This window comes from Culex quinquefasciatus, chromosome 2, assembly GCF_015732765.1.
Source record: "Culex quinquefasciatus strain JHB chromosome 2, VPISU_Cqui_1.0_pri_paternal, whole genome shotgun sequence".
NCBI lineage: Eukaryota > Metazoa > Arthropoda > Insecta > Diptera > Culicidae > Culex > Culex quinquefasciatus.
The window spans coordinates 152,438,524-152,463,641 of record NC_051862.1 but is presented as its reverse complement, the minus strand read 5'-3'; the positions used below and the strand labels follow the sequence as shown (position 1 = coordinate 152,463,641).

General features: G+C 40.2%; 4 protein-coding genes across 6 annotated transcripts; 1 reads left to right on the top strand and 3 right to left on the bottom strand.

Moving 5' to 3' along the window:
- Positions 1-5,813: 5,813 nt before the first annotated feature.
- LOC6046048 (thyrostimulin beta-5 subunit) lies at positions 5,814-6,769 on the bottom strand. The gene has a single exon (XM_001863269.2). It carries the CDS (start codon positions 6,407-6,409, stop codon positions 5,915-5,917), a length of 495 nt encoding a protein of 164 aa, XP_001863304.2. The 5' UTR covers positions 6,410-6,769; the 3' UTR covers positions 5,814-5,914.
- A 3,731-nt stretch (positions 6,770-10,500) lies between these two features.
- On the top strand, positions 10,501-11,585 carry LOC6046049 (thyrostimulin alpha-2 subunit). Its single transcript, XM_001863270.2, has 2 exons — positions 10,501-10,752; positions 11,063-11,585. The coding sequence occupies exons 1-2, from the start codon at positions 10,662-10,664 to the stop codon at positions 11,332-11,334; spliced, it is 363 nt and encodes a 120-aa protein (XP_001863305.1). The 5' UTR covers positions 10,501-10,661; the 3' UTR covers positions 11,335-11,585.
- LOC119767636 lies at positions 11,567-13,185 on the bottom strand. 3 transcript variants are annotated; one of them, XM_038256626.1, is made up of 3 exons: positions 12,813-13,185; positions 12,401-12,586; positions 11,567-12,157 (listed from the first exon to the last, which is right to left on the bottom strand). In XM_038256626.1, the coding sequence occupies exons 2-3, from the start codon at positions 12,470-12,472 to the stop codon at positions 11,600-11,602; spliced, it is 630 nt and encodes a 209-aa protein (XP_038112554.1). In that variant the 5' UTR covers positions 12,473-12,586; positions 12,813-13,185; the 3' UTR covers positions 11,567-11,599. The 3 variants fall into 3 exon arrangements, with proteins under 3 accessions (XP_038112554.1, XP_038112555.1, XP_038112553.1); XM_038256627.1 differs by having other exon boundaries at positions 12,862-13,185; XM_038256625.1 differs by lacking the exons at positions 12,401-12,586; positions 12,813-13,185 and adding an exon at positions 12,212-12,394.
- A 4,428-nt stretch (positions 13,186-17,613) lies between these two features.
- Positions 17,614-24,644, bottom strand: LOC6046050 (serine/arginine-rich splicing factor 7). The gene is made up of 3 exons (XM_001863271.2): positions 24,403-24,644; positions 23,845-24,287; positions 17,614-18,648 (listed from the first exon to the last, which is right to left on the bottom strand). Exons 1-3 carry the CDS (start codon positions 24,403-24,405, stop codon positions 18,342-18,344), a joined length of 753 nt encoding a protein of 250 aa, XP_001863306.2. The 5' UTR covers positions 24,406-24,644; the 3' UTR covers positions 17,614-18,341.
- Positions 24,645-25,118: the final 474 nt, after the last annotated feature.

Genomic DNA, 25,118 nt, shown 5'->3' with positions numbered 1-25,118 from the left:
ATGTCGGTACATACGTTGAACTGTACGCGTTTGTTTAAGTTATAAGTTGAAGTTAATGTTTGTTAAAGATGAGATTTTGCTTAATCCGGTTAGTTGGCTTGGAGGCGGCCATTTTGTTGGCGTCGATTGTGGTTTTCAAGAGTGCCGTTCGGTGAACAAGTCGTGACTTGTCCCAGCGCGAAGATTGGGTGCAGTGCGGTTCGGCATAATCCAGTTTGTTTGCTTGAAGGCGGCCATTTTGTTGGAGTCGATTGTGTTTTCCGGAATGCCGTCCAGTGGACAAGTCGTTACTTGTGCCAGGGCCAGGGAGGAGACGTGTGTTGGTGCCGTGGATTGTTTTATTGAGCCTTCTCAAGAGGAATTGATTGAATTCACCAATAGGAGCGAAATAGATACGGAGTAGGATGTTTCGTCGATTTTGGAGGTGAAACTGTCATTTTCCCTGAGAGGAAGTTCAAGTTTTTTTTTGATTATCTCGATCTCCCTGGGAGGAGTAGTAGTTCCCCGAGAGGGCAGATTCCTTGAGGGGAAACTGAAAAGTCGATCTCCCTGAGAGGAGTAGTAGTCCCCGAGAGGTTAGATTCCTTGAGAGGAAATTCAAAATGTCGATCTCCCTGTGAGGAGTAGTAGTCCCTCGAGAGGGCAGATTCCTTGAGGGGAAACTGAAAAGTCGATCTCCCTGAGAGGAGTAGTAGTCCCCGAGAGGTTAGATTCCTTGAGAGGAAATTCAAAATGTCGATCTCCCTGGGAGGAGTAGTAGTCCCTCGAGAGGGCAGATTCCTTGAGAGGAAATTGAACATGTCGATCTCCCTGGGAGGAGTAGAAGTCCCCCGAGAGGGCAGATTCCTTGAGGGGAAACTGAAAAGTCGATCTCCCTGAGAGGAATAGTAGTCCCCAGAGAGAGTAGGTTCCTTGAAAGGAAACTGAAAAGTCGATCTCCCTGAGAGGAATAGTAGTCCCCAGAGAGAGTAGGTTCCTTGAGAGGAAACTGAAAAGTCGATCTCCCTGAGAGGAGTAGTAGTCACCGAGAGGATAGATTCCTTGAGAGGAAATTGAAAATGTCAATCTCCCTGTGAGGAGCAGTAGACCCCCGAGAGGGTAGATTCCTCGAGAGGTAGCTGAAATGTCGATATCCCTGGGAGGAAGAGGAATTCATGTTTTGATTTGGAGTAGCCCCCTTGATTTTTTGCATTATGCATTTGCATTTTTTATTTTACGCTGATATCTTTAAGAGGAATTTGAGACTGGCAAAACAGCGATGTTCCTTAAAGAAGGCTGAAGAAATTTTAATTGTTATCCGAGATTTTGTTACAACCATCTTTGGTTCATGGTTTTGGAATGTTTTTCTTGAGCTTGAGCCGCGAGTGCCCATCTTTTCAACGGTTTTCTTCCTATTCCCTATTTTTGTCTCTAGAAGTGCAAGAAAGGTGCGATTTCTTAGCAAGGATTGATGATTTATATGTTTAACACCTCACCTTTTGGTTGAAATTCAAACCGTTTTTAAAGACAGAACTTATCGCAGGCTATGTTGAAACTCATTGTTTTTTTTTTCAATAATAGAAGCTTGCCAAGGATACCAACTTTGGACCTAGGACTGACCATCTTTATTTATGTAGTGTTCGTATGGTCTTTCTGTGATTTTGCTAACTCTGAGAAGTTTGGTGAGAGCTAAAATTTCCAATATTTCTGGGAGCACTATCAATTGTTTTTCATTAAAGCTTAACGTGGTGAGATTAAAGAAGTTTGCTTGATAGAGAGAAGCAATAATTGATTAAGTTTTAGTATTTATAGTTATGACGACATTAGAGCGGTCTTTAAGTAACTCGTATGAGGCAATTACAATGTATTTTATGAAAAATATCATTCAAATGGCTTAAAAATTTAACTAATGCTTAAGTAACATCTTTTGCGAAAGATATGTTCTTGTTACGATGAAAAATCATGATATGGAACCGTGATAAAAAAATTAAATTAGTGAATATTTCGGATTACAATGTATATTTTTGCTAAAAAGAATGGATTAATTGTATAAGCCACTACGCAAATTTTTTGTGATAGTTAAAAGTATAGGTCTTGAAAAAACAGATGTTTATTCTTGCAAGTCGTTCAAGAGGACATTTTTTTGTTTTTCAAAACTTAGTTATAGATCCCAGGAATAATCGATATCATTTTTCGTTCACTTCCACTGTACAGGACAGTTCTAAAGACTTGCCAACAAGATGTTTTACAACAAAGTTTAAAATTTTATTTTTTTTAGATTGTGTCTCCAACTATGCAAATAAAGAAAACCGCAACTTTCTTAGCTGATTTGTACATGTAATTTTTTTTATTAAATAATATAAATGGTTACACTATGCTAATTCAAATATTAACCTTTTTGTATAAATGCTTCAAGTGATATTACATAGAATTAAAATATAGAGAGTAGAGTTAGGAGAGGATGTAGGGAATGGATAGGGCAAATATAAATAATAATAAAATAAAATATGTGAAATGAATAATCATCTTTTAAACAATAAAATAAATAAATGGTAAAGCGAGGGTTAATTTGATCAGAACGCCATAAAAAGAGAAAATGAGTGAGATGACAGCAGAAACTAGCGAGCGTGTGTGAGAGAAAAGAGAAATCGGGTTGTAAGCGTTCGTGTTGAACGAGATCAGTCTGGTGTTTGAGCATAGAACGAACGGATGTATTTTGAACGGTTTCTGAAAATTAAAAATTAAAAAGAAAATGCGACCAAAAAACACTACAGTCACCTCGTCACCGACTGACAAACCGGGAAGATATTTTAAATTCAGTTAAAATTTGACAAAAGCCTCTTTAATGCATTCAATATGTTCTTTGCTCAAATAGAATATTATTTCTGTTATTCTAAATGAAGAATTCGCGAAAACTTTGTTTGAATTTTTGTAATAGACTCATGCTTCTTGGCTATGGATGTTTTTTTTTGTGTTATTCCCTATGATATTTTTACTTGGAGAATTTGTTTTTTTAAATAAAGCAATTTTTTTTCTCTACGGCAGCGGTTCTCACCCTGGGGTACATGTACCCCTGGGGGTACCACGAGCGGTCTCAGGAAGAAAAACCCCGTAATGGCGGGCATTTGTCCCAAACAAAATATTAAAGAGAAAAAAAAAACAAATTGATTTGAAGCAAAAAACTAACAACCATATTTAAGGCTAGTATGCAGATCGGAAGGAAAGGGGTCAAGAAACAGCTTTACGAACAGCAGAACAAAGGAGAGGGAGCGATTTCTTGGGGTTTTTCTTCACCCTCTCTGACTTGCTTGCGCTGCCGCTGCTGCCCATTTGATTTTTTTCTTGACCGGTTCCTTCCGAAGTGCGTATACCGCTCTAAGGTGCAGTGATTTACGAGCGAATTATTTTTGACCAATCAGTAATTTTTTTACAAAATATTTGAATGATAAACCTATAATTTGCATTCGTTAAGAAATTTTAAGAATTTAAAGTAAAGTGCACCGTTTTAGAGTTTTATCTTTTTTTTCTACGAATATTTGTTTCAAATTTGTAAATTGTGCCAACTACCATTTATTTGAAAACATTCAAAATATTTGTGAAAAAAAAAATGTTTCATTATTTGGATATTGTCAATTTGACCTTTTTTTGCTAAAATATTAGCTTTGCATAAAATTAAAATCAGGATTTCTTTTTTTTAATTTAAAGATCAACATTTTTCCTGCAAAGAATGCAGTAAAGAATTTTCTCAAACATTCGATTTTATAAAGATATAATAGAATAATTTTTTATTGAAAATAGCTACAACTTCTTAAAAGTACTATAAATAGCTCGATAAATAGCATGTTTAAAGTTTGGGCAGTTTCAAAAATCTCTGTTCCAAAAACTACTCGTCCGTCATCAGAAATTGATATAAAATAAAAAAAATATGGGAGGTGTTTGTAGAAATGAAAAAGTCGATGAAAATTTAATTTACAAAAGGAATATCTCCAAATTTATTGGCATTTTCAGTAGATAGTTTAAAAGAAATACAGAAATACATTTTATTTTGAAGCTTTATTATGAAAACTGATTTGAAGAAATGTACATGGACGTTGTGTAGGGGGCAAAAAAACATAAAAAAATAAAAATTTAAAGAACAAGCCATAGGCTTAACATTTGAATGCAAAAAGTGTTTCAAAATGCATTATACACTAGTTCAGTTGTTTTGCAATAATTAGTCTTTTGCAATAATTAGTCTTCCAAAAATGTAATATTTGACGAAAACAAATATTTCAACGAAAAAAACTTCTTGCGAAAGACCGATTTTTTTTTTAAATTCAAAACATTATTAAATCAACCCAAACATGCTTAAAAATGATTTCAAACGTTAGGGAATGGATTTTGAAGTTTGTTGATACCAACGTTAGCCTAAAACATATTGAAATTTGGTTTAAAAACATTCCGGAAAATTCCTTCTAGTCTCGGGAGAAAACCGGGAAATTGAAAATCGAAATCTGGTGGCCACCCTGCCTTAATTTGGCAGCGATGTCAATTTTGTTTATCATGTGCCTTTTCTTTATTTATCTATTTGAATAATTTGTCATCTTCCCTGTAAATTGCCCTCAATACAATCTAAGCTTGTTTGTACCTCTATTTATTAACTATTGTTAATTTCTTTATCTACTTCATAAATTACTATCTTTCTTTTACTATTGATTCTTTACATAGTATATTTCCTTCACTGTCTATTGTTTTGAAACTTCACCTTTTTCTTAAGCAAGTGAGGTTCGAGCCCTTACTCAATTTATGGAATGATTAAAGGATTAACCCAAATATTATTATTGTACTTTTGAAAACTTTTCTAAAATGCTTAGCACCAAAATATTGTAACAAAACACCGCGACAAAAGAAATAGCAACAGATAAACACGACTCAACAATAGGGAAGATTTCAGGGGAAAACAATACACAGTATAATAACAACTAATTTTTGAATTCAAACTAAAAATAAAACAGTTTTTGCTTTAATGAAAGTTGATAGGCACACTTTAAAAGGTTAGGCGCTTATACTTACATCAAACCCTACGTAATGTACCACCCCCGGCCGAGTTAAAATGCGTAACCGGAAAAGAAGGTGTGCATGCCTGGCACGAACACTCAAAGCGTGTTCTAGCGTGTTGCTCGTACTGACTCAGAGCAAGGGTGAGATGTAGGTGTGAGGGCAGTGCGTGTTCGTCGGGAACCTAGTGCATAAGATCGGTCAAGGCCCGTTCTTACACTGCTTTTGTCATTTTTTTCATTTGGTGAAATGTCCATTCAGCGAAACGACCGCCGGTTCGAGTCGATAGTCTACACCCAGAACTGGGCATCGGCATACGAGAGGATAACGAGAACTGTTCGGTAGTAAAAAAAGAAGAGCTTAACAAAAGCTGTACAATTTTGAAGAATTTGATACAAAAAAACTGGTTGTGTACGATCCTCTTCTCGGAGAAAGTATGGAGCAGAGGGTTTCAGGAATCAACCCAGTCGGTCCTGTTGGAATTTCGACTTAGGAATTTCACATAGATTATGATAATAACTTTAACTAACGCCTGAGGGAATGAAAGTCTAAATATATATTGCCCAATGAACTCAGAAACAGATTGCAAGGAGCTCTCTGGCATTCTGAAATGAGTTGTTGGAAGCAACGTAAAGGCAGTAGGTATCATCACTCAGCAGCATTTACCAAGTTGAATATAAACTATACTTTCCCATAACTTCGCTGGTCGGCTGTTTTGGATTGGATGCAAAAACACTCTGAAATGTATTATAACCACTAAAATTTGCTCGATCATCTTTAAAAAAAAACAAACGAAATCATTTGCTACAATGCTCTAGCTTTATTGTATAAATGTTACATGTTACTGGCCACCATTGCGTATAATGCGAAATATCAGCTCCCTCTATCCTAACTTTATTTAAGCATATTCACTTTCAATTTCCTCCTCTTCGATCTGGAATATCTTGGTCACGGCGTCCGTGTTCAGCTGCTTCGGCCCTTCGCAGCTTGTATCCATGCTGGTGCAGGTCTGACAACTGCACGACTTCGGTTCCATGTACTCGTACAGCTTAGCCTCCGGATCGGCATCCGGGTGGCAGTGTCGGAGCACCGCCACAGACCGAGTCCTTCCGGCGTGCATGCAAACCGGATGGTGGGACCGCTTGTACGGGAAACGCCAGTCGGAGATTTCGTTCGAATCGCACCGTCCGTGGCACGACCACACGCTCACGTGGTCCCAACATTCGCGCCCTTTGTTGTCCGTTTGCGACACCCGGTACGTAAAGACGCGCTTGTGGCAACCCAGCATCGGGCCGCTGCGGTTCTGGTCCGCGATCTCGTCGACGGTGGCCGCTGCCCACGTGCAACCCACCACCATGGACAGGGCCACGCACAGCGTCAAGCAGTTACTCATGACGAAAGGCGGTTTTTGAGGAGATGATATGGTTTGCACTCTTGCACTAGTACTGGCGGAACCAAGGAAAAGAAAGAACGAACCGAACAAGAACCGAAATCACTTGCGAAGAGCAGCTCGCTTGACACGCTCCCTAATCCGTTTCGCTCATTGTCCTGGTCCCGGAGTGACTACGATGTTTGACCATTGGTCAGCCAGTCTATATAGGTGATTGAGGATTTCGTTTTCCTCCCATAAAGGAAAAAGAAGGACATTCACGGCGCATGCCATCCTGCGGGATCAAACCACTTGGCCTCCTCTACTACTGAACTGTAAGTGGACGGTTAGCAGCAGCACAACTTGCAGTCAAGTGGATCAGCTGGTAATCGGTTTAGCATTCATGCAGGGAATATTGAAGAAATATTTAAATTTTATTGCTTTGTTTTCTTTGCCTGCAAGAAATCTCTTGTTTTAGTTGAGATGGACAAAAATAGTCAACTGAGATTATTTTTAGAGAAAAACAGCCTGTATCTTTTCTACTGAAGAACTCGGAATACGTCATAAACGCCTGAAAGCACACATCCATGCAGTGTCCATTGCCTACTATTCAAAATGTGACGCATGTTGCATGCTTTCGAATAATTGATTTTTTGGTATTCTTTAGGCAATTGTTTAACAAACCTTATTGGATTTAACTAAAGAAACACGCTTCAAAAGTATCGCCCACCTCTTTCTGATCAAATTAACCAATTGCAGCCCAATTGGATGGACACTGTTTGAACAGAAATACAATTTGGCGTTGTCACGCTCGGCCGGTACAGTGTCCTCTGGGGAAAACGTTTATTCCCGGCAATTGTTTCCCCCTTTAAATTTCGGTTCTTTGCTACTACATTGTGTTGAAAAATTGCAAGTTACCTATTTTTGCTTGAATGTATTCATCCAATCGAAAATGTGAAGAGTTTTCAACCTTTTAAGGCTATCGGGCAGCAAATCCATTTTTTTTTGGGAAAATATTTATATCTAGATTTCTAAGATGTTTTTCAAAAAACCGTCTTTAACATATGTGGATAACATCCCAAAGTGTCTCTGGGTAAAATTTGGACATGATTCATTGAGTTTTACGTAAAATATTGGCTATTTAGTGGCATATTTTGGTAGTATGTCGAATTCGCATGAATATTTTGTACTTATAAAACACAAACTTAGGCATGATATTTTATTAGGTTGTAGTCGAGACAATTCCCTACAATTTGGTGTATAGAAAGTCATAGTTTGCCTAACAAATATTTGCATATTTGGCTATTTCCGAAAAAAAAATTGAAAGCAAATATTTCCACGTGTTTTTTACACTCTCACGCTCTCTCCCGCTTTTCTGCTGTTGGGTCCGGTTACAGTGATGCCAGAATAATTTCTTGTATTTCTTCGTAAAAGTTTATGGTACAATATTTTTGATTTTGAACATAATATTTGGTGAAACTATTTGTTGGGGAAAGTCGACAAAATAGCATGTCGGTGGTCAGTTATGTCGATTTCTTGTATGTCGACTAAGGGTTTTGTGATCATGGTATGTTGCTTGTCGAAAAAGAAATTATCATCAAACCTTCGGACATCTACTAGTATGAGGTAGACGATTTTCGACTTAGAGGTCATGCTTGCGTAGCTTCAGGGTGTCTCGGGGAATTTGGTATGTAGTGATGTTTTAGGTCATCCAAAGATACTCTATTGTTCCTGTAGAGATGTTTGAAGTTCTCCAAGAACATCCGGAACTTACGGCCCATGGGTCTACCGTCGTAACAAGGTAGAGGTGGTTGGTTCCTGACCTCATAAGATTAATAAAATATAGAAAGTATCCAGGTTTTTAAGCGAAGATGGCGTTCGAATTGTGAACGCCCGAATTGTCAAAATCGCGCAGTAGCACCAACATTAGAAAAAAAGTATGGCTGTCATGCCATGGCACACTTTTTTCGTAATGTTGGTAACACTGCGTAATTTTGACATTTCGGGCGTTCACCATTCGAACGCCATCTTCGCTTAAAAATCTGGATACTTGCATTCAACGTCTAAATACAATTTTGTTTTTGCCTTCCTCACCTTACTGAGGAAAGGCTATAAAATCACTTGAAAAATGAACTTCTTAATTCGACCTCGTAGACCCACCTTCACGTATACATATCGAGTCAGAATCATGTTCTGAGCAAATGTCTGTGTGGATGTGTGTAGGTGGGTGGACAAAAAAAATGTCACTCGATTATCTCCGGACTGGATGAACGGAATTTGACCGTATTAGTCTCATTCGATCCGTCTTGGGGTCCCATAGGTCTCTATTTAAAATCAGCAAGTTTTGTTAAGTACTTCAAAAGTTATGCTAAAAAAACGATTTTAGCGTATGTCCGGAAGATTGTAAAAAGGGTGGTTTTTGCAAGAAACCTTATCATGCCAAAAAAACGATTTTTGCGTATGTCCGGAAGATTGTAAAAAGGGTGTTTTTTTTGCAAGAAACCCTATCATGTTATACATTTTCAGAAAGGTATTAAAAAGACCTTTCCAATGAGCCCAAAACATTGTAGATCTGACAACCCTATCAAAAGTTATTAGCACTTAAGTGTTATTTATACACTTTTTGGAGGCCGGATCTCAGATATTTCAATGAAAATGATGTCCGGTTCCATCATGCTAGATAATCGAAAGATCATTCAAATGAGCCTAAAACATTGAGGATCTGACAACCCTATCAAAAGTTATTGGCAATTAAGTGTTATTTATACACTTTTAAGAGGTCGGATTTCAGATATTGTCTGAATCCTCCATGCGAACTATCGTTGGATAGGGTTTTTCATCAGACCTTGCCGATGAGCCAGAAATATTGAAGGTCTGCGAACCATATCAAAAGAAATTAGTAATAAAGTTGATTTGTTAAACATGTTAAGGGGAATGTTGCTATTTTTACTGAATGTATTGACTTTATGAATATGAGGAAGGCACCAACCACCTAAAGGTGGATTAAGTAACGTTTTTGGTTAATAATCAATAATTTTGCGTTCCTAGCTCCTAGGTCAAGGATTTGGTAGTCCTTCCAGCTATGTTTTACATGAGAATTTTGTTGAAACTGTTACAGCTAATAGGTTCGTTTTACGAAGAGAAAAAATGCTACATTTTATAAAATATTTGTTAAGCCAAAATTTAAGCTTACCAAACATAGACGTCAATGTTAAGTTCCAACAATACATAGAATTCACTCGCCAGAACAGTCCTTCCCAAACACAGACGTGTAATTCAAGTACCGAGAACTAGAATAAACACACTAGATTAAATTTCGAGCTCCTTTTGCGGTTTACATCAGTCGGCTCATGTGCACGATCTGATTTGTCTTATGGATTACGGGTTTTATTTTCCCCCTCTTTCTCCCGCTCCTTATGAACACTTGTTGTATCTCATGGAGTTTACTATCTTTGTCTATTGCGTAGAACTTTGGCAGAATTTTCATTACTGCCGTAAAAAGTTCCGGTACGAATTGTATGTTTGCTCTTCAAATATTTATTAACAAATAAACACGTTGTCACTCTCTTCCAACTTTCAGTAAATGGTTCAATCCGAAGTTCAAACAGGTCTATAATAATTCGTTTGCTCTGGTTTTTTTTCCTTCAATGTTTCGTGTTTTCTAGAGTTTCATAACAGGCATAGCACCAAAGATGTATTCTATGCTTACTCAGTTTGTTCGCAACTTACGAAATGATATTGTACCCAAAATGAAAACGTTATGTTCTCTCCAAATACGGTTACAGATAATCTCGTTTTAAGCCACCTTTCAGTAAATAATAGTTTCTACGAGGTCCTTTAATATGTTATCAAACATTAGTTAAGGAATTCTTCAAAAGCACATGTGATTAAAAAAATAAATTCTTTAGTCGCATGAACATGGATAATCGGTCATTTTTTTAACCAACAATTCTCTATAAATTGAAAAGTGCATCAAAATTAAACTTCTACTTCCAACCCACGTTCCAAAACCGCGTGGAACGAATCCTGGTAAAACTCCGCGCATGTCCGCACCATCTTCAACTGACCAAACCCGTATAAAAGCCACCCTGCCGAGTCCGAATTCCACCAGTCATCATCGGTGTGCTTCTTCGGGCAAATCCAGTTCTCCAAAAATTCCTTGATTTGAAATCATGTCGCGTCGCTACATGGCGTCCTGCTAACTTGTGCACCGATTCTTCAGTGTTTCGTTGAATTTTTTGTTGGCATTCAAAGTTCACCGTTGATCCGGACTACGATGGAGTGGCTCCGTCTGGTGGCACTGTTTCTGCTGGTTTCGGTCGTGTGCAGCAAGGAATCGTGGCAGAAGCCCGGCTGCCATAAAGTTGGTTAGTGCCAAATTTAGTATCGGGCGTCCCGCCCGTGTGGATCAATCGGACCGCGCACTGGACTCACAATCCAGAGGTCGCCGGTTCGAATCCCGCGGCGGGCGCTCTAAAATTCTTTTTGTAAATATGGGTATTCGGCGCCGTCGCTCCGTGCCATACTTTCATACACTTAGGAGCCCAGGGCGGCGAAGTCCTTGTAGATAAAAAGGAAGACACTAGTGGTTGGTACTAGCAATGGTGGCCGACAGCTATAAAGTCAACTTCGTCTTGAATTGGGAAAATTAACTTTTTATCTTTCGTTCTCTCAAAGGTCACACCCGCAAGATCAGCATCCCGAGTTGCGTGGAGTTTACGATCACGACGAACGCGTGCCGCGGGTTCTGTGAGTCGTTTGCCATCCCGTCGGCACCGTTCGCCGTGGGTGTCCACAAGCCAAGCCAACCGGTAACGTCGGTCGGGCAGTGCTGCAACATAATGGAAACTGAGGATGTTCACGTACGTGTGATGTGCACTGAAGGCATCCGGAACCTGACCTTCAAGTCGGCAACCAACTGTTCGTGCTATCACTGCAAAAAGGACTAGCAGATAGAGCAGTAATTTAAGCACAGCGCATAGGCAGCAGAAGCACTAGAGAATGTTACTATATATTGTTAGTTAAGTGCTTAAACTATTTACCTCTGAGCCACCCTTATGCATTAGCGTGATGACTTTGTGCATTGTGTATGTTCTAGAACGGTAAGAACGTTCCGCAGGGAATGTTCATACTGTTACTGTATATTAATGTACATTTGCAGATGATAAAGCGCATAGAATATATATTTTCATAAACCACACTCATCAACTTTTATTAAGTGACCAACTTCCGTAGCTTCTTCCAACAGCAAAACACCCCATTGGCGATTGCACTTTTAACTCGGGATTTCCGGCTTTTCACACTTCCGCCCGCCGCTGGCACCCGTCTCTGTCCCGGCGAGAAGAAGCTCTCCGCAATCACCGACACACTCTCGATGGTGGGAAACCTTCCCCTCAGTTCGACCGTCTTCCATGCGCCCTCAACGACAAGGCATTTGGCCCGAACGGTGAGTCGCTCCAACCGTGGACACTGCGGAAGCAGCTCCGCCAGTACCGATTCGTGCAGGAGGTTGGCGTGAATTTCGAGCTCCGTTGCACGGCGACACAGCTGCAGTAGCGTCGGAGTGGCCAGCGATAGGGTGGAACAGTCCACCGTGATGGCGCCGTACGACCGGCTAAGGGAGTTTTGGCCGACTAGGTCCAGGTCGTTGCTAATGCGGCAGCGAATTCGCTTGTGGATAATGCTGAAGATGATCTGGTTCCAGCGGTGGCAAACGGAAGTGGCTTGGATGAGTGTTGAAATCGGGAGCTGCTTAAATATCTCTATGAGAAGCTAGATTGAGAAATATTGTTAATGATGTTCATGTTAGACGCAATCGTTGAATACCTCAGTCGGGAGTAATGACATGTACGGAACCTGCGATCTTTCATTGGAGTCACTAAGTTTAGTTAACTCCATGTTCAAGAAAATGAGAAGATTTTAAGCTGGAGTCAACTTAATTTACTATGAGTAAAAAAAAATATGACTGACAGCAAAGCACGAATGAATATTGCGCGCTAAAGAAACAGTACGTACTGGAACCGTCAAACAAAGTCGACAACTAATTTTCCGTAGGACACTGGCCTTCTCTAATCGAACACCTTCCATAGAAAGACTGCATTTACCGAGGCGTTTAGGCTAATCGCATTACCGAACAATATTCGAGTGTGGGAAACTAGCTATTTTCTATGTTCATCTTGCTCTCTTCTAGTGCGGACTTCACTGTCTCAATATCGAGGTTGGAACAAAATTTGATTGTTATTTTTTATAGACTCAAATTCCTCTTAGTCACATACTAGAGCTCAGTAACAATTCTCGAGTTTTTTTTGAAAAGGTCCTATAAACAAAATTTTCACTTTTTGCTTTTTGGGTGTTTTTGAATATCCCTGACTCAAGGCGGTTCTAAAAACACCCAAAAAGCAAAAATTGAAAATTTTGTTTATAGGACCTTTTCAAAAAAAACTCTTGAATTGTTCTTGTATACTGATGGCAGACACCGCAATTTTGTAATCCAGTATCATTTGAGGTTTTCATCACACAAGTCAGGTACACTATCGACGTTCAGATTTGTCGTCAGGATCCCGGGTTTCATGTTGTTCTTCTCTTGACGGACGCTTTGCTCGTTTATCGGAGGGTGTACTACTGTCGCCGTCTTCACAACGATGACCGATTTGCTGTCTTTTCTGGTTTCCGGCCGCTGCAGAACTTCTTTGGCGTTTCGCCTTCGGGTGACACTTTGTGCTTTCGAACTTCCTATTTAAAAACATCTGGCTTGCTCATTTTCTGTGGGCTTAGATTAGTAGACTAATAATGAAGAGAAAAGTAGACTTAGAGTAGAGGTGGGCAAAACCGCTCTTTTTTAGGAGCCGCTCATTTTCGTTCGCTCATTTAAAAGAGCCGCTCTTTTGAACGGCTCTTTCGCTCCTTTTTCAAATTTTGGATGAGAAGGTTTCTTTTAAGAATCGTGTGATTTTATAAGTTATTTCTCATTAGACTTTTATAAACTATTTGATAAAAAAAATCTGAAAAAGAGAAGATGCCCTTGGTGGTCTCTATGTCAAGATTTCTACTCGAACCTAAACATTCGAGTAATTGAATGGCATCCAAACTTAAATCTAAGATGCTGGAAAAATAGCTATTAATTTTAAAATTGCGTTTATTTATGCAAGAATTGAACTAATGCTGATATTTTATTTGGAAAAAATATTCTGTGAAATCTTTTCTACATTCTGATTTAATCGATAAAGTCTATAAATGCTAAAGTTTAATCGGACAAAAGAAATTATTATTTTATTTTTCAAAATCCCAAAACTATGTAGTATATTTTTGGTTATATTTTACAAATTATGCAATTTGAAATGCTCAAATTTGTATTCCGGTAATACTGTAATGTACAATCAGTGGTACAATGATTTTTTTTTATGTTGTTTACTGCCCATAATTGAAAATTCGGCTATTATGCCAAATCAAGTATTCCGAGCAAAACGCGTTTTAATGTTTGTCACCAAATCTTCGTCAAGGCAATTTCCCATAAAAGTGGCATATTAGCCGTTTGGTTTTTCGCATTGGCTGCCAAATCTAAACACTATTTTAGTGAAATTCATGTTTCAGATGAGCGTTGGAACATCCTCTACCACCTGGTGCTGATAACTCGCTTTTGACAAAAGTGAATATTAGCCGTTTTTACAATGGTGGGCAGTTTAGAAAACCATTTTTTTTTTCTTAAAACTTTATCATCCCGGTACGAGAATCGAACTCGCGCCCTCTGGGCGCCCAGTGAGCATATTTACTTTTTTAAGGGATCTGACTTTGCCGAGCCAGACAGGAATCGAACCCATCACCTTCCGCTTACAAGGCGAAACCCGTAACCTCACGGCCACAGAAGCTCGGCTAATCAATTTACTTTTGAGATTAATTTTTATAAGCATTGAAATATTTGAAATAGCATTTTCAGTACTCAAAAACAAATTTAATACTATTTTTTTTTATTCAATTAATTATATTTATAACAAAAATCATGCTATCTTGAAAAAGTTCTTTCAAAAGATCGGAGTTTAAAAAAGAACCGCGATTCTTTTTGTTGTGAGCCACGGTTCGTTCGCTCTTTTCAGTGAACCGGCTCTTTGAGCGGCTCACTCTTTTTTGCCCACCTCTAACTTAGAGTCATATTTATACCGAAATATGAACTAATGGTAATGTAAGTCTAAAGCAGGGCTGTGGAGTCGGGTCATATTTCAAGCGACTCCGACTCCGGCTTTCTGAGTTAAGCCGACTCCGACTCCGGCTCCGGCTTTCCACAAATTGATGACTCCGGCTCTGACTCCGACTCCGGCCTTTCAACTCTAGCCGACTCCGACTCCGACTCCAGCTTTCCACAAATTGTTGACTCCGGCTCCGACTCCAACAGCTAATCTTTATTTAAAATATTAAAAAAAATTAATTAATCACATCACTCACATTTCAGTTCACACTTACGCGAATAATGTGAACCGGGGTGACAATTATGTTCGGGGTGTTTCGCGAAATTATAAATACGAATAATTTATACAAATAGAATGGTATGGAACCATACTAAGCTTGGAGATAAGTGTTCGTTGTTCTATGTTACATGTTTTCAGCGTTATTGAAACAAAAATCATAAATATCTTCAGATTTAAACGCATTTTCAGCCCAACCATTTTCTAAATAATTTAAATTTTGTTGTTTGAAAAATTGGAACTTTTTATTTAACTACTTAAAATTTACACTATTTTTTATGTTTATATGCTATTTACACTAATTTTTAATTGTACTTTTATTAATGAAATATTAAAAGAAAGTTAGCCTTCATGACCGAATTGACATATAAAATCAATTTGCATAATTTCAGTCTGAAATTTTAAAGAATCACAGTAACTATCAAAGATACCCTGGTTTTGAAATAAACAATTTTCAAAGTAACTATTTTTTAAAGCTCTTTTGAATTTTTTTCAGAGGACGTACATGGAAATTGTGTGATCCAGCCCAGTACACACTTTTAACATATAAATCATGAGAAAATTCTAATATTTGAAGAATTAATTTAAAATTTTATCAATTATTTCACCCCGATTTAAGCTATTTAAAAAAATAGACTTGTTGAACGATATTATTTAAGGATCCACTACAAGCAAACAATTTTAGCTTTGACTTTTTTTCGGAAATTGTCATAACTCTGAATAGAAAATAGTTAGAGTCCCACTTTTTGTATTAAGTCATGTAGAAAAGTTATGCAAAGTCAACAAGACCTAAACTGATCTGATTGTTTCAACAGTTTTCCAAAAAGCAAATAAAAAAAACTTGCGAAAATCTTGTTAACTTTGCATAACATTGCTACAGGCCCTAATACAAAAAGTGGGATTCTAACTGTTTTCTTTTCAGAGTTATGAAAATTTCCGTAAAAAAGTCGAAGCAAAAAATGTTCGCGTGTAGTGGATCCTTAAGGATCAACACATTAAGAGAAATTGTAAACATTGAGGTAATCGATATATCTAATAAATTCAATAATTATTTCAAAATAAGTTGCAACTTATTTTCGATATTTTTTGTCAGTTTCAAATGTTTTCAGCAGGACACTTTGATTTATTATAATAGTTGATTTATATAATAGTTGATAAGTTAATAGTAGAATTATTATGTCAATTTTACAAATGTTTTTAAAACATATTTTTTTTCGTTAAGTACTGATAGTGAACCTTTATTTTCCTATTAAAAAAAGGATCTACTTAAAACCTTAGCAATTCTATGGTAACATACTGACATTTAGCTAAATTAAGTTTAGATAAGTTTTATATTGAATTTTCAGAGTTATGTAAACTTTTCTACTAAGTAGTTAGTAAACTTTATATTCAATCCAAATTATTTTTTTAATCAGTCAAAGATGCATCACAAAATGTTCATAGGGCCCAAGGGGTGTAAATACTTTTTTTACATACTGTAAATACTGTAAGCAAAAAGAGACAGCAAAGAACAATTTTAATATGTTTTAATTTTTTGACTACACAGCCGCAATTGTTTACTATTTTATAAGTTATGACACTATAGTATAGTGTATACATACATTGACAAGAGAGGATTAACAGATTATCATTCTGTGATCTTAGTGAAATAACATAATAAGAGCTTTCCAATCACAATAAAAATGCTTCGAAAACATCATGACATCTGATAAATATCTTGATCCAAAAAATAATTTGAATAAAAAAATGTCAACGCAGTGCACGCGATTCAATAAATAAATTTAATTTTTTTTGGAAATTACCCTGAATTATAACAAATATTGAAAAATAAATAAGTTCATAAATTAAATTAAATTTTTCGATAACTCCGACTCCAGCTCCGACTCCGGGTCTATCAGGAATTTACGACTCCGGCTCCGACTCCGACTCCAGCTCATAAAATTTAGCCGACTCTGACTCCGACTCCAGCTATTCGAGTTTTGACGACTCCGACTCCGACTCCAGGTCTCCAAAAAGACCCGACTCCACCGACTCCGACTCCGGCTCCGACTCCACAGCCCTGGTCTAAAGGGACTCGTGGTTTGTGAATGTGTATGAGCTTTCAAGCAATACCTGCAGGACAGAGAGCGACATTATGGGAAAGTATACTTTGTATCAGGCTTGGATAATCTCAGTCCGGAGTACATGGTATCAGGGCGTCCATGTAGAAACCGTTGTTTTGGCGTCTGAGAAAGTACGGAAATCAGGGGCATTCTTCATTCAAGGACCTGCAACGATTGTTACGTGTTTTTACACCATTTCAAATACTTTTATTTATTGTGGATTTAGCTCGTAGCTGGATTTTCTGGTATCTTCTCACGGTCATTGGAAACGGTCGTGGATAGACCTAGGGGTTCCCAGTTGGAGTGAAAAAATTCAATTTATAGAAAATTATGGATTAAAATTTTGCTTTTTTATCACTTCTCCGACATCAGGAATAATTGTTTGAACATGCTCGCAATTTTTTTATTCGGTCGGAAAAATATTATTTTTCTTGAAAAAAACTTCATTTTTAATCACATGATCACCCCTAATTCTGGCTCGATGCCGCCATCATGCGACCGCGTGCTCCGTTTGTTTGTCAACAAAGCTGCAGCTGGATGGTGAGACAAAGTGAGGGGGGAAGAGATTTTGACATTTTTATGCCCGCATCTGGCCCGCCGCCTATTTCGTCGGTCACTGAGCCGCCGGTCGTTTCCAGTGACCGAGTCCAGCTAGGAACTGATCGTACAATAGCTTTATTAATTTAAATCCACAGTTTAAAACGAAGGTTTTGCTAGTCACTGCTACACACAGAATATACTGATGATGATTCAAGTGCTCAATCTCGAAGGGGGGCGCGTCCGTGCCAGGAGTCTCGGCCGAACCAGCCGCGTTTTTTACTTTTGGATTTTTAATATTTTGACGTTGCCTTAAACAATAAATGCAAATCTGCACAGTAGTCAGAGTCAGGTTAATGTTTTGTTGTTTTTTTTGTGGGTGTGTGTTTGTGTATTGTTTTTTTAGAGAGCATCCGGACGAACTTTATTTTTCTTTTACATCTTTTATTTTAAAAATGATTTGTATGGATCGACACACAGTTTCGCATTGGATACACTTTAATCTCATACGGGGTAAAGGGCGGACAGGTCTTCCGGTAGTCCAAGTGTCAGAACGAGATTCTGGATTTTGCTGTTTTTATTGCATCAAACGATTTCCAAGGACTACATTCGGACTCGCCGTCCCAGTATTGTGTCAAACTAAAAACTTTTCGAAAGCATCATGCTGAAGTTGTGTCTTAGTCTACGGGTTAAATATTTCATAGTATGTTCTTCTTTTTTTTTTGGTTGCGTGCCAAATCAGCGTCGAGGAGAAATGCTCCTCACAACCAATAGGGCGTCATTTATGTTCAATTTTGTGTTGTTGCGTCAATAGGTCATAATTAGCATGTTTGTGTGTATGTCTGTGTGGTCCACCCCTCTCTAATCGTGGTGGGAGTCTCCGTTGCGACGGTGCGATCTGGACCTGGATCGGGACACCGAACGGGGCGTTCTGGACCGGCTGCGGGAACGGGTCTTCGAAACGGAGCGCCGCGGTGATTTGGTGTGGCCACGGCTGACCGAACGCTCGCGGGGCGTGGCTCTGTCGCGCTTCGTCGGCGTCTTGGACCGGGTGCGACGGTCACGGGTGTCACGGTCCCGGCTGCGGCTACGGGAAGCCCCACGGCTGTAGCTGCGCGAACGGGTGCGCAGTTCGCGAGAACGCGACCGAGGACTGCGGCTGCGGGATCTGCGTGCGATGGAAGAAACGGCGGTTAGCGATTGGTAGAGACAAAGGTTTTTTTTGGTTTTGGACGGTTCGGTTCGTTCAATCTGAGGGGGGATAACCATTGACTCTGGCTAAAATTTGTGTCATGCAGTCGTCCAGGCTGACGCGGTTATCAATGTTAGATGGTTCCAGAGCAATAGTTATCCCAGCTGTCGTTTGCTAACTACTAAAGGATCTGCCTGCAGAATGCATTAGAACTTAACCGGAGCAGCATCTGTCTGCCTGCAATCTAATGTTAATGAAAGAAACGTCCCTTCATCTTTACAAATTTAAAACTATTGATCACGGAACGATTTGTTGATGGTTGTGTTGTGTGGCTGAATTAAGAAAACAAATAAACTAAAACAAAAGGAACACTCACGGGAGACTTTGGTAGAAACGCTCTCGCAGAATCGGTTTTGGGATGTTTAAGGACGTGTGTGTGCATGACTCTGTGCTCTAGTAGACTAGTTGACTCTATACACTCTGAAGACTCTTGGCTTTCAGATTGATCTCTCTCCCTCTCTTTCTCTTTTGCAAGCAAATCAGATGATTTCTACGCTGCGCGCACACAGCCGACACAGAATTGAGAGCGATGGGATGTGCAGAAGTGTCACTCTACGCAGTCGCAGGGGGTCGCTCACTGATACTGATCGTCGCGCTGATACTGCGATGATCTCGGAAGAAGGCACGACGTTTTGAAGTTCGTTGACTGATTCACCGTTGCGACGATGGCGACAACAACAACAACAACAACACGGTTGAATCAATCAGGAGCTTCGTCGTCACGCGACGCGACGACCCTCTTTCGATGCATCTCTCTCTCTACTCTGGGGTGTGAGAATTTAATATTCCAGTATCAAAACAATGTGGGTGTCGGGCCTTTCACAGGACAAATACGCACGGAAATGTACACGGAAACAATAGAAAACAAACACATACACGCGGACGCGGAGGTGCGAATGCGGACTGTGAAGCGCAGCGGCTGGGCGTGGGTGGGGCGAGATTTACTAGTATGGAGTAGTAAGTCAGTTAAAAAAATTAGTTCCAAAGCGTCACTTTTATCATGCAAAAAAAAACGAGATTTCAACCACTTTTATCTTTTTTTCAGACAAATCAAACTATTTGATTCGAAATGAATGAAAGGAAATTTTTGTTTGACTATTGGAACAATTAAACGATTTAAAAATGTTATGATTTTTCATGCAAAACGAGCGCTTTCCAAACGCCGACGAGAATGTCAAGTACCTGAAAGGGTTGTTCAATAATTACTTCCAGAGAATATCCGGCTTTTAGGCCATAATAACTTAGTTTTATAAATCAAGTAGGTTCGAGGATAGTGCATCAGATTTTAATCTAATCTAACTCTAGCGCAGCTATCCTTTGGAAGCATCCTGGAGAATGTCGAGGCGATTACTCCCAATATCTTTCTTTGGATTGTGCGTCAGATTTCAAACGATTTTTTCTAGCGTACTTTTCAAAAGTCCTTTCTGCCTAGGAAATATATATATTTAGACGTTAATATTATTAGGTCCTATAAATAAATGTAAACATTGAGTGTATCCCGCTTACTCCAACGGGCATTGGCACTGAAATGTGAAAGGAATACTGTTGGATATGGGATTCTTGAGGATCCCTATCCACAGAACACCACTACAGCTGGACTCACTGGTGATATTTGCTTATCACCATGTTGACGTCAACACAGCTCGTCAGATGGCCATCGACTTCTCCCGCGAGAACACGTCTTGTTTTATTTATGTTTGTTATTGTCAGAATAAATGTAGTTTTAATTCGTTGCGTGTTAATCGTGTGTTTTATTACCCCTCCGAAAGGGCTAATTACCGGTATCCAACAGTGGCGACGAGTAGTGAAGGAACCGGCCAGCGTCGGAGGCCGATTCCTAGAACCCGCGCGCGAACCCAATCGGAGGAGGGAGAAGATGGCGGATTGCTGCAACCATCCGGTCCAGTGGCCGTCAGGTCCAACGAGCGCACCTGCCGCCGGTCTAGTGCACACCGGAGAGCATCCGCCAGAGCATCGCTGCCTGAGTCTGCCGTCGCGGTGGAGCCGATTCCACCTGGTAGAGCAGCATCATCAGGGCCATCTCAACCGTGCTGCATCATCAGTGTCGATCAGCGATGGCGCCACCGCCATCGTCAACAGAAGCGACTGTTTGGGGTGGGCCATTTTGGCTGGATCATCACGAAAAGGTCTCGAGGTCGACCGTTTTTCCCTCGACGACACTTCAGCATCAGCAACAGTCACCGGGAATCGACTCCACCAGCAGTGAGTGATCTCCCGCAAAGGAGGGGTGCTCAAAACGGCAGCACCCTCAACAACGTTGCAGACCCGATGTGTGCCGGCCTATTCTCCGGTTGCTACCAGCATAGTGGATGGCCACATAGGACGTCGCATCCACAACCGGACGAAGCAGCCGCCGTAGCACTTCCAGATACGCGACAACGAAGGAGCAGCTGGACAAAGAACGCAGCTGACGTCCTTGCCAAGTCGGACTGGAAGGTTCCACGCGATCACGGACGGTGATCGTCGTCTCTGGAGAGGGCACCGCCACCCTCTCGCTCATCCATCAACCGGAATTGGTCTCCGGATGACAATCGTCGTCATCGCCTCGTCGCTCTTCATCCCGTGAAGACTGTCGCACGGCCCGCCTTCACCATTTCCGAGGGGAGATGTTGGATATGGGATTCTTGAGGATCCCTATCCACAGAACACCACTACAGCTGGACTCACTGGTGATATTTGCTTATCACCATGTTGACGTCAACACAGCTCGTCAGATGGCCATCGACTTCTCCCGCGAGAACACGTCTTGTTTTATTTATGTTTGTTATTGTCAGAATAAATGTAGTTTTAATTCGTTGCGTGTTAATCGTGTGTTTTATTACCCCTCCGAAAGGGCTAATTACCGGTATCCAACAAATACTCAATGTTTACATTTGTTTATAGGACTTTATAAAAAAAAATTCGAGATATGTTGTCCTATACAAGAATTCAACAGACAGAGGCGTTGCGTCCACCTGTTCATTAGACAGGGGATTATTTTAATTTCCAAAATGATGGGAAAAATCAAATATGTTCATTAAAATTTTCGAACAAAAGCGTCAACTCGTCTTGGAAACGCATTCAATCACGCTCAATGAAAATCTAACGCGCGCTGCATAATCTCCCAAGCAACCGCCAACTTGTTCAGCTTTCTCCATGCACGGGTTTACATACAACGCATCCAAGAAATACACTGAAAGCCCTCCCATTTGTACACGATGGACGGTGGGAATGTGTGAGTTCAGGCGTGTGCATGAAAGCTCTAGGATGAGCGTCAGAAAAGCGCGCGAGCAAGTAGAGAGCAAAATTCGAAGAGGAGAGAGAAAACTCCGTGTTTTGCTCTCTCCCTGCTCGCGCTCTTTTATGGCGCCTGTTCTAGAGCTTTCCTGCACACCCTGAACTCACACATTCATACCGGTCCATCGTGTACAAATGGGAGGGCTTTCAGTGTATTTCTTGGATGCGTTGTATGGGAACCCGTGCATGGAGAAGGAGAAAGCCGAACAGGTTGGCGGTTGCTTGGGAGATTATGCAGCGCGTGTGACGTGTTGACGCTTTTGTTAAAAAAAAAAAAATTAAGGCCTTTAAAAACAGCACGTTGATTCCAAACCATTTTTAACTAAAATCAAGTAATAAATAGCTCAGTCAAAGATGAGCAACTATGTTTTTGTCAAAAGTTTTGCAAAATAAATTAGATGACAAAAGAACAAAATCCTTAACCAGCCAAACATACGATAATTTTCATCAACAATTTGTATGTGAGCAACTCTCTACGAAATCGATCTTTTTCAATAATTTAAATTTTTGTATTTTTGTTATCCGGCTGAAACTTTTTTGGTGCCTTCGGTATGCCCAAATAAGCCATTTTGGATTATTAGTTTTTCCATATAATTTTCCATAAAAATTTGGCAGCTGTCCATATAAAAATAATATATGACAATTCAAAAATCTGTATCTTTTGAAGATTTTTTTTAATCGATTTGGTGTCTTCGGCAAAGTTGTAGGTATGGATATGGACTACACTGAAAAAATATGATACACGGCAAAAAAAATGGTAATTTTTTATTTCACTGTTTTGTCACTAAAACATGATTTGAAAAAAAAAATACTTTTATTTTTTTTTTCGTTTTCTGATATGTTTTAGGGGACATCAAATGCCAACTTTTCAGAAATTTCGAGAATAGGCAAAAAATCTTTGACCGAGTTATACATTTTTTAATCAATAATGCTTTTTTCAAAAAATCGAAATATTGGTCGCAATAACTATTCAACTTTATTTCTCGATGTTTTCGATTGCATTGTACTTTAGTGAAATTTTGATAAAGTGCACCGTTTTCAAGTTATAGCCATAGGGACCATCCACAAACCACGTGGACACTTTTTTGGAAATCTCAACCCCCTCGTGGACAATTGTCCATACAAAAAAACTTTTTGTATGGAGCGTGGACAATCGCCATACCCCCTTCCCCCTTAAGTGTCCACGTGGTTTATGGATGGTCCCATATTTAGGTAGCTTTTAAAAAAATAGTAGCAGCTATTATTTTTTTAAAAATTTGTCCATGTTTGCCCCGTCTTGAAAAAAATATTATTGAAAAGCTGATAAAATTCTCTATATTTTGCATTTTTGAACTTTGTTGATACGACCCTTAGCTGCTGAGATATTCCCATGAAAAGATTTAAAAACAGGAAAATTGATTTCGAAGTCTCACCCAAACAACCCACTATTTTCTAATTTCGATATCTCAACAAATAATGGTCCGATTTTTAATGTTAAAATATGAAACATTCGTGAAATTTTCCGATCTTTTCGAAAACAACATTTTAATTTTTTTTTAAATCGAAACTAGCATTTCAAAAGGACGTAACATTGAATGTATGTATGTATGGGAATTAAGGATAAACCCCTCCGCTTCCCCATCTCGCGCCACCACATCCCGCACGCGCTTCCTCCATCACCCGTTTCCGGATCCGCGGAAGCATCGTGATTGCGCGCAAGCAACCAGCGCTTATTTTACGCATCATCATCGATCGTACGTACGCACGCACGCAAAACTACACACGGCGGCATTCTCAAGTGCCTCCAAGATGCCGTCCTTTCTCTCTTCAAATTACCTTTTACGTCCGCGTCCTCCGCCACCTCCTCCCCGCCCATGGCGGCTGCAGTCCCGCGCGTAATGGCCCCGGCCGCCGCACTCGTAGCACCGGTCGTCCGGATGGAAGCGGCCACTCTTGCTGCTCGGGGGACCGCCCCGGCCACGGTCACCACCACCGCGATCTCCGCCGCGCAGTCCCCGGCCACCCTTGCCGGTGGACAGCTCGACGCGCGCCCGGCGTCCGCAGATCGTCCGGCCGTCCAACCCCCGGACGGAGTCCTCCGCGTCGCGCGCGTCCTCGAACTCGACGAAGGCGAAACCCGGCGGGTTGCGGGCCACCCAAACGTTCCTCAGCGGACCGTAATACGAGAAGGCATCCTCGATTTCCTGCTTGCTAGCGTTGTTTCCCAGCTCCCCGACGTAAACCTTGGCATCATGAGGGTAGCGAGACATCTTCTTCGACTGGCGGTGTGAAAATTTTGGAACAGAAAAAGAAAGATGGAGTCTGTACGGTCAACCTCCTTTTTTTTTTTTTCTTTTTTCGCAATGCTGTGCGCTGTCAGCCGTCAGAACTTACCATTTTGTGGTTCCCACGACGAAAAAGATGAATTTTTTTCCACTTTCAAGTGAACTACAACTCCCGCTGCGACAGTTCCCGGCACTCTATGGACGGTTGGCCACTTCCCGGTGAAGGGATTTTTCGCGCACCACAGAAACAAGATCCAATCCCGAGCACTATCCCGGAGCTGAATGATGGGTGAAAAAAGCCGCGGCGAGGAGGATGCGTGCTTTGAATTTTTCGCTACCCCCGTTGGGACCCGCTGGAAATTACCTGGCGGAGGTAACGCCACTTTGGGTAACGCTCGGACACGTTGAATGGAATCGGATCGTTTTCTAGGAAATATTTAAATGTTTTACACAATTTTGAGTAGACCACACATACTCGATTTTCTTAACCCTTCGGAAGTCACGTGTTTTGACGTTTCTTACAAATTGTCCTTACAAAGTGTGTACAAAGCGCACGCGTACGCGTCTCTTGCCAACCTTCTGTGGCCGAATGGTTACGGGTTTCGCCTCATAAGCGGAAAGTCATGGGTTCTTCTCAGGGTGGCAGCCTTAGGTTTAAGTTCAGAGGTAGCAGCAACCGTATGAGTATAAAACGGTTGCTTCACGTGCTCTTCAAGCATGTGATCGATCTTGGGATATTCCTTTGCGCCTCTTTCCCAAAATACTTTCCTCGTGTCTTCGCATGTAAAATAATGCCCAGCCGATCGGTATTGCACTGCAGTCCAG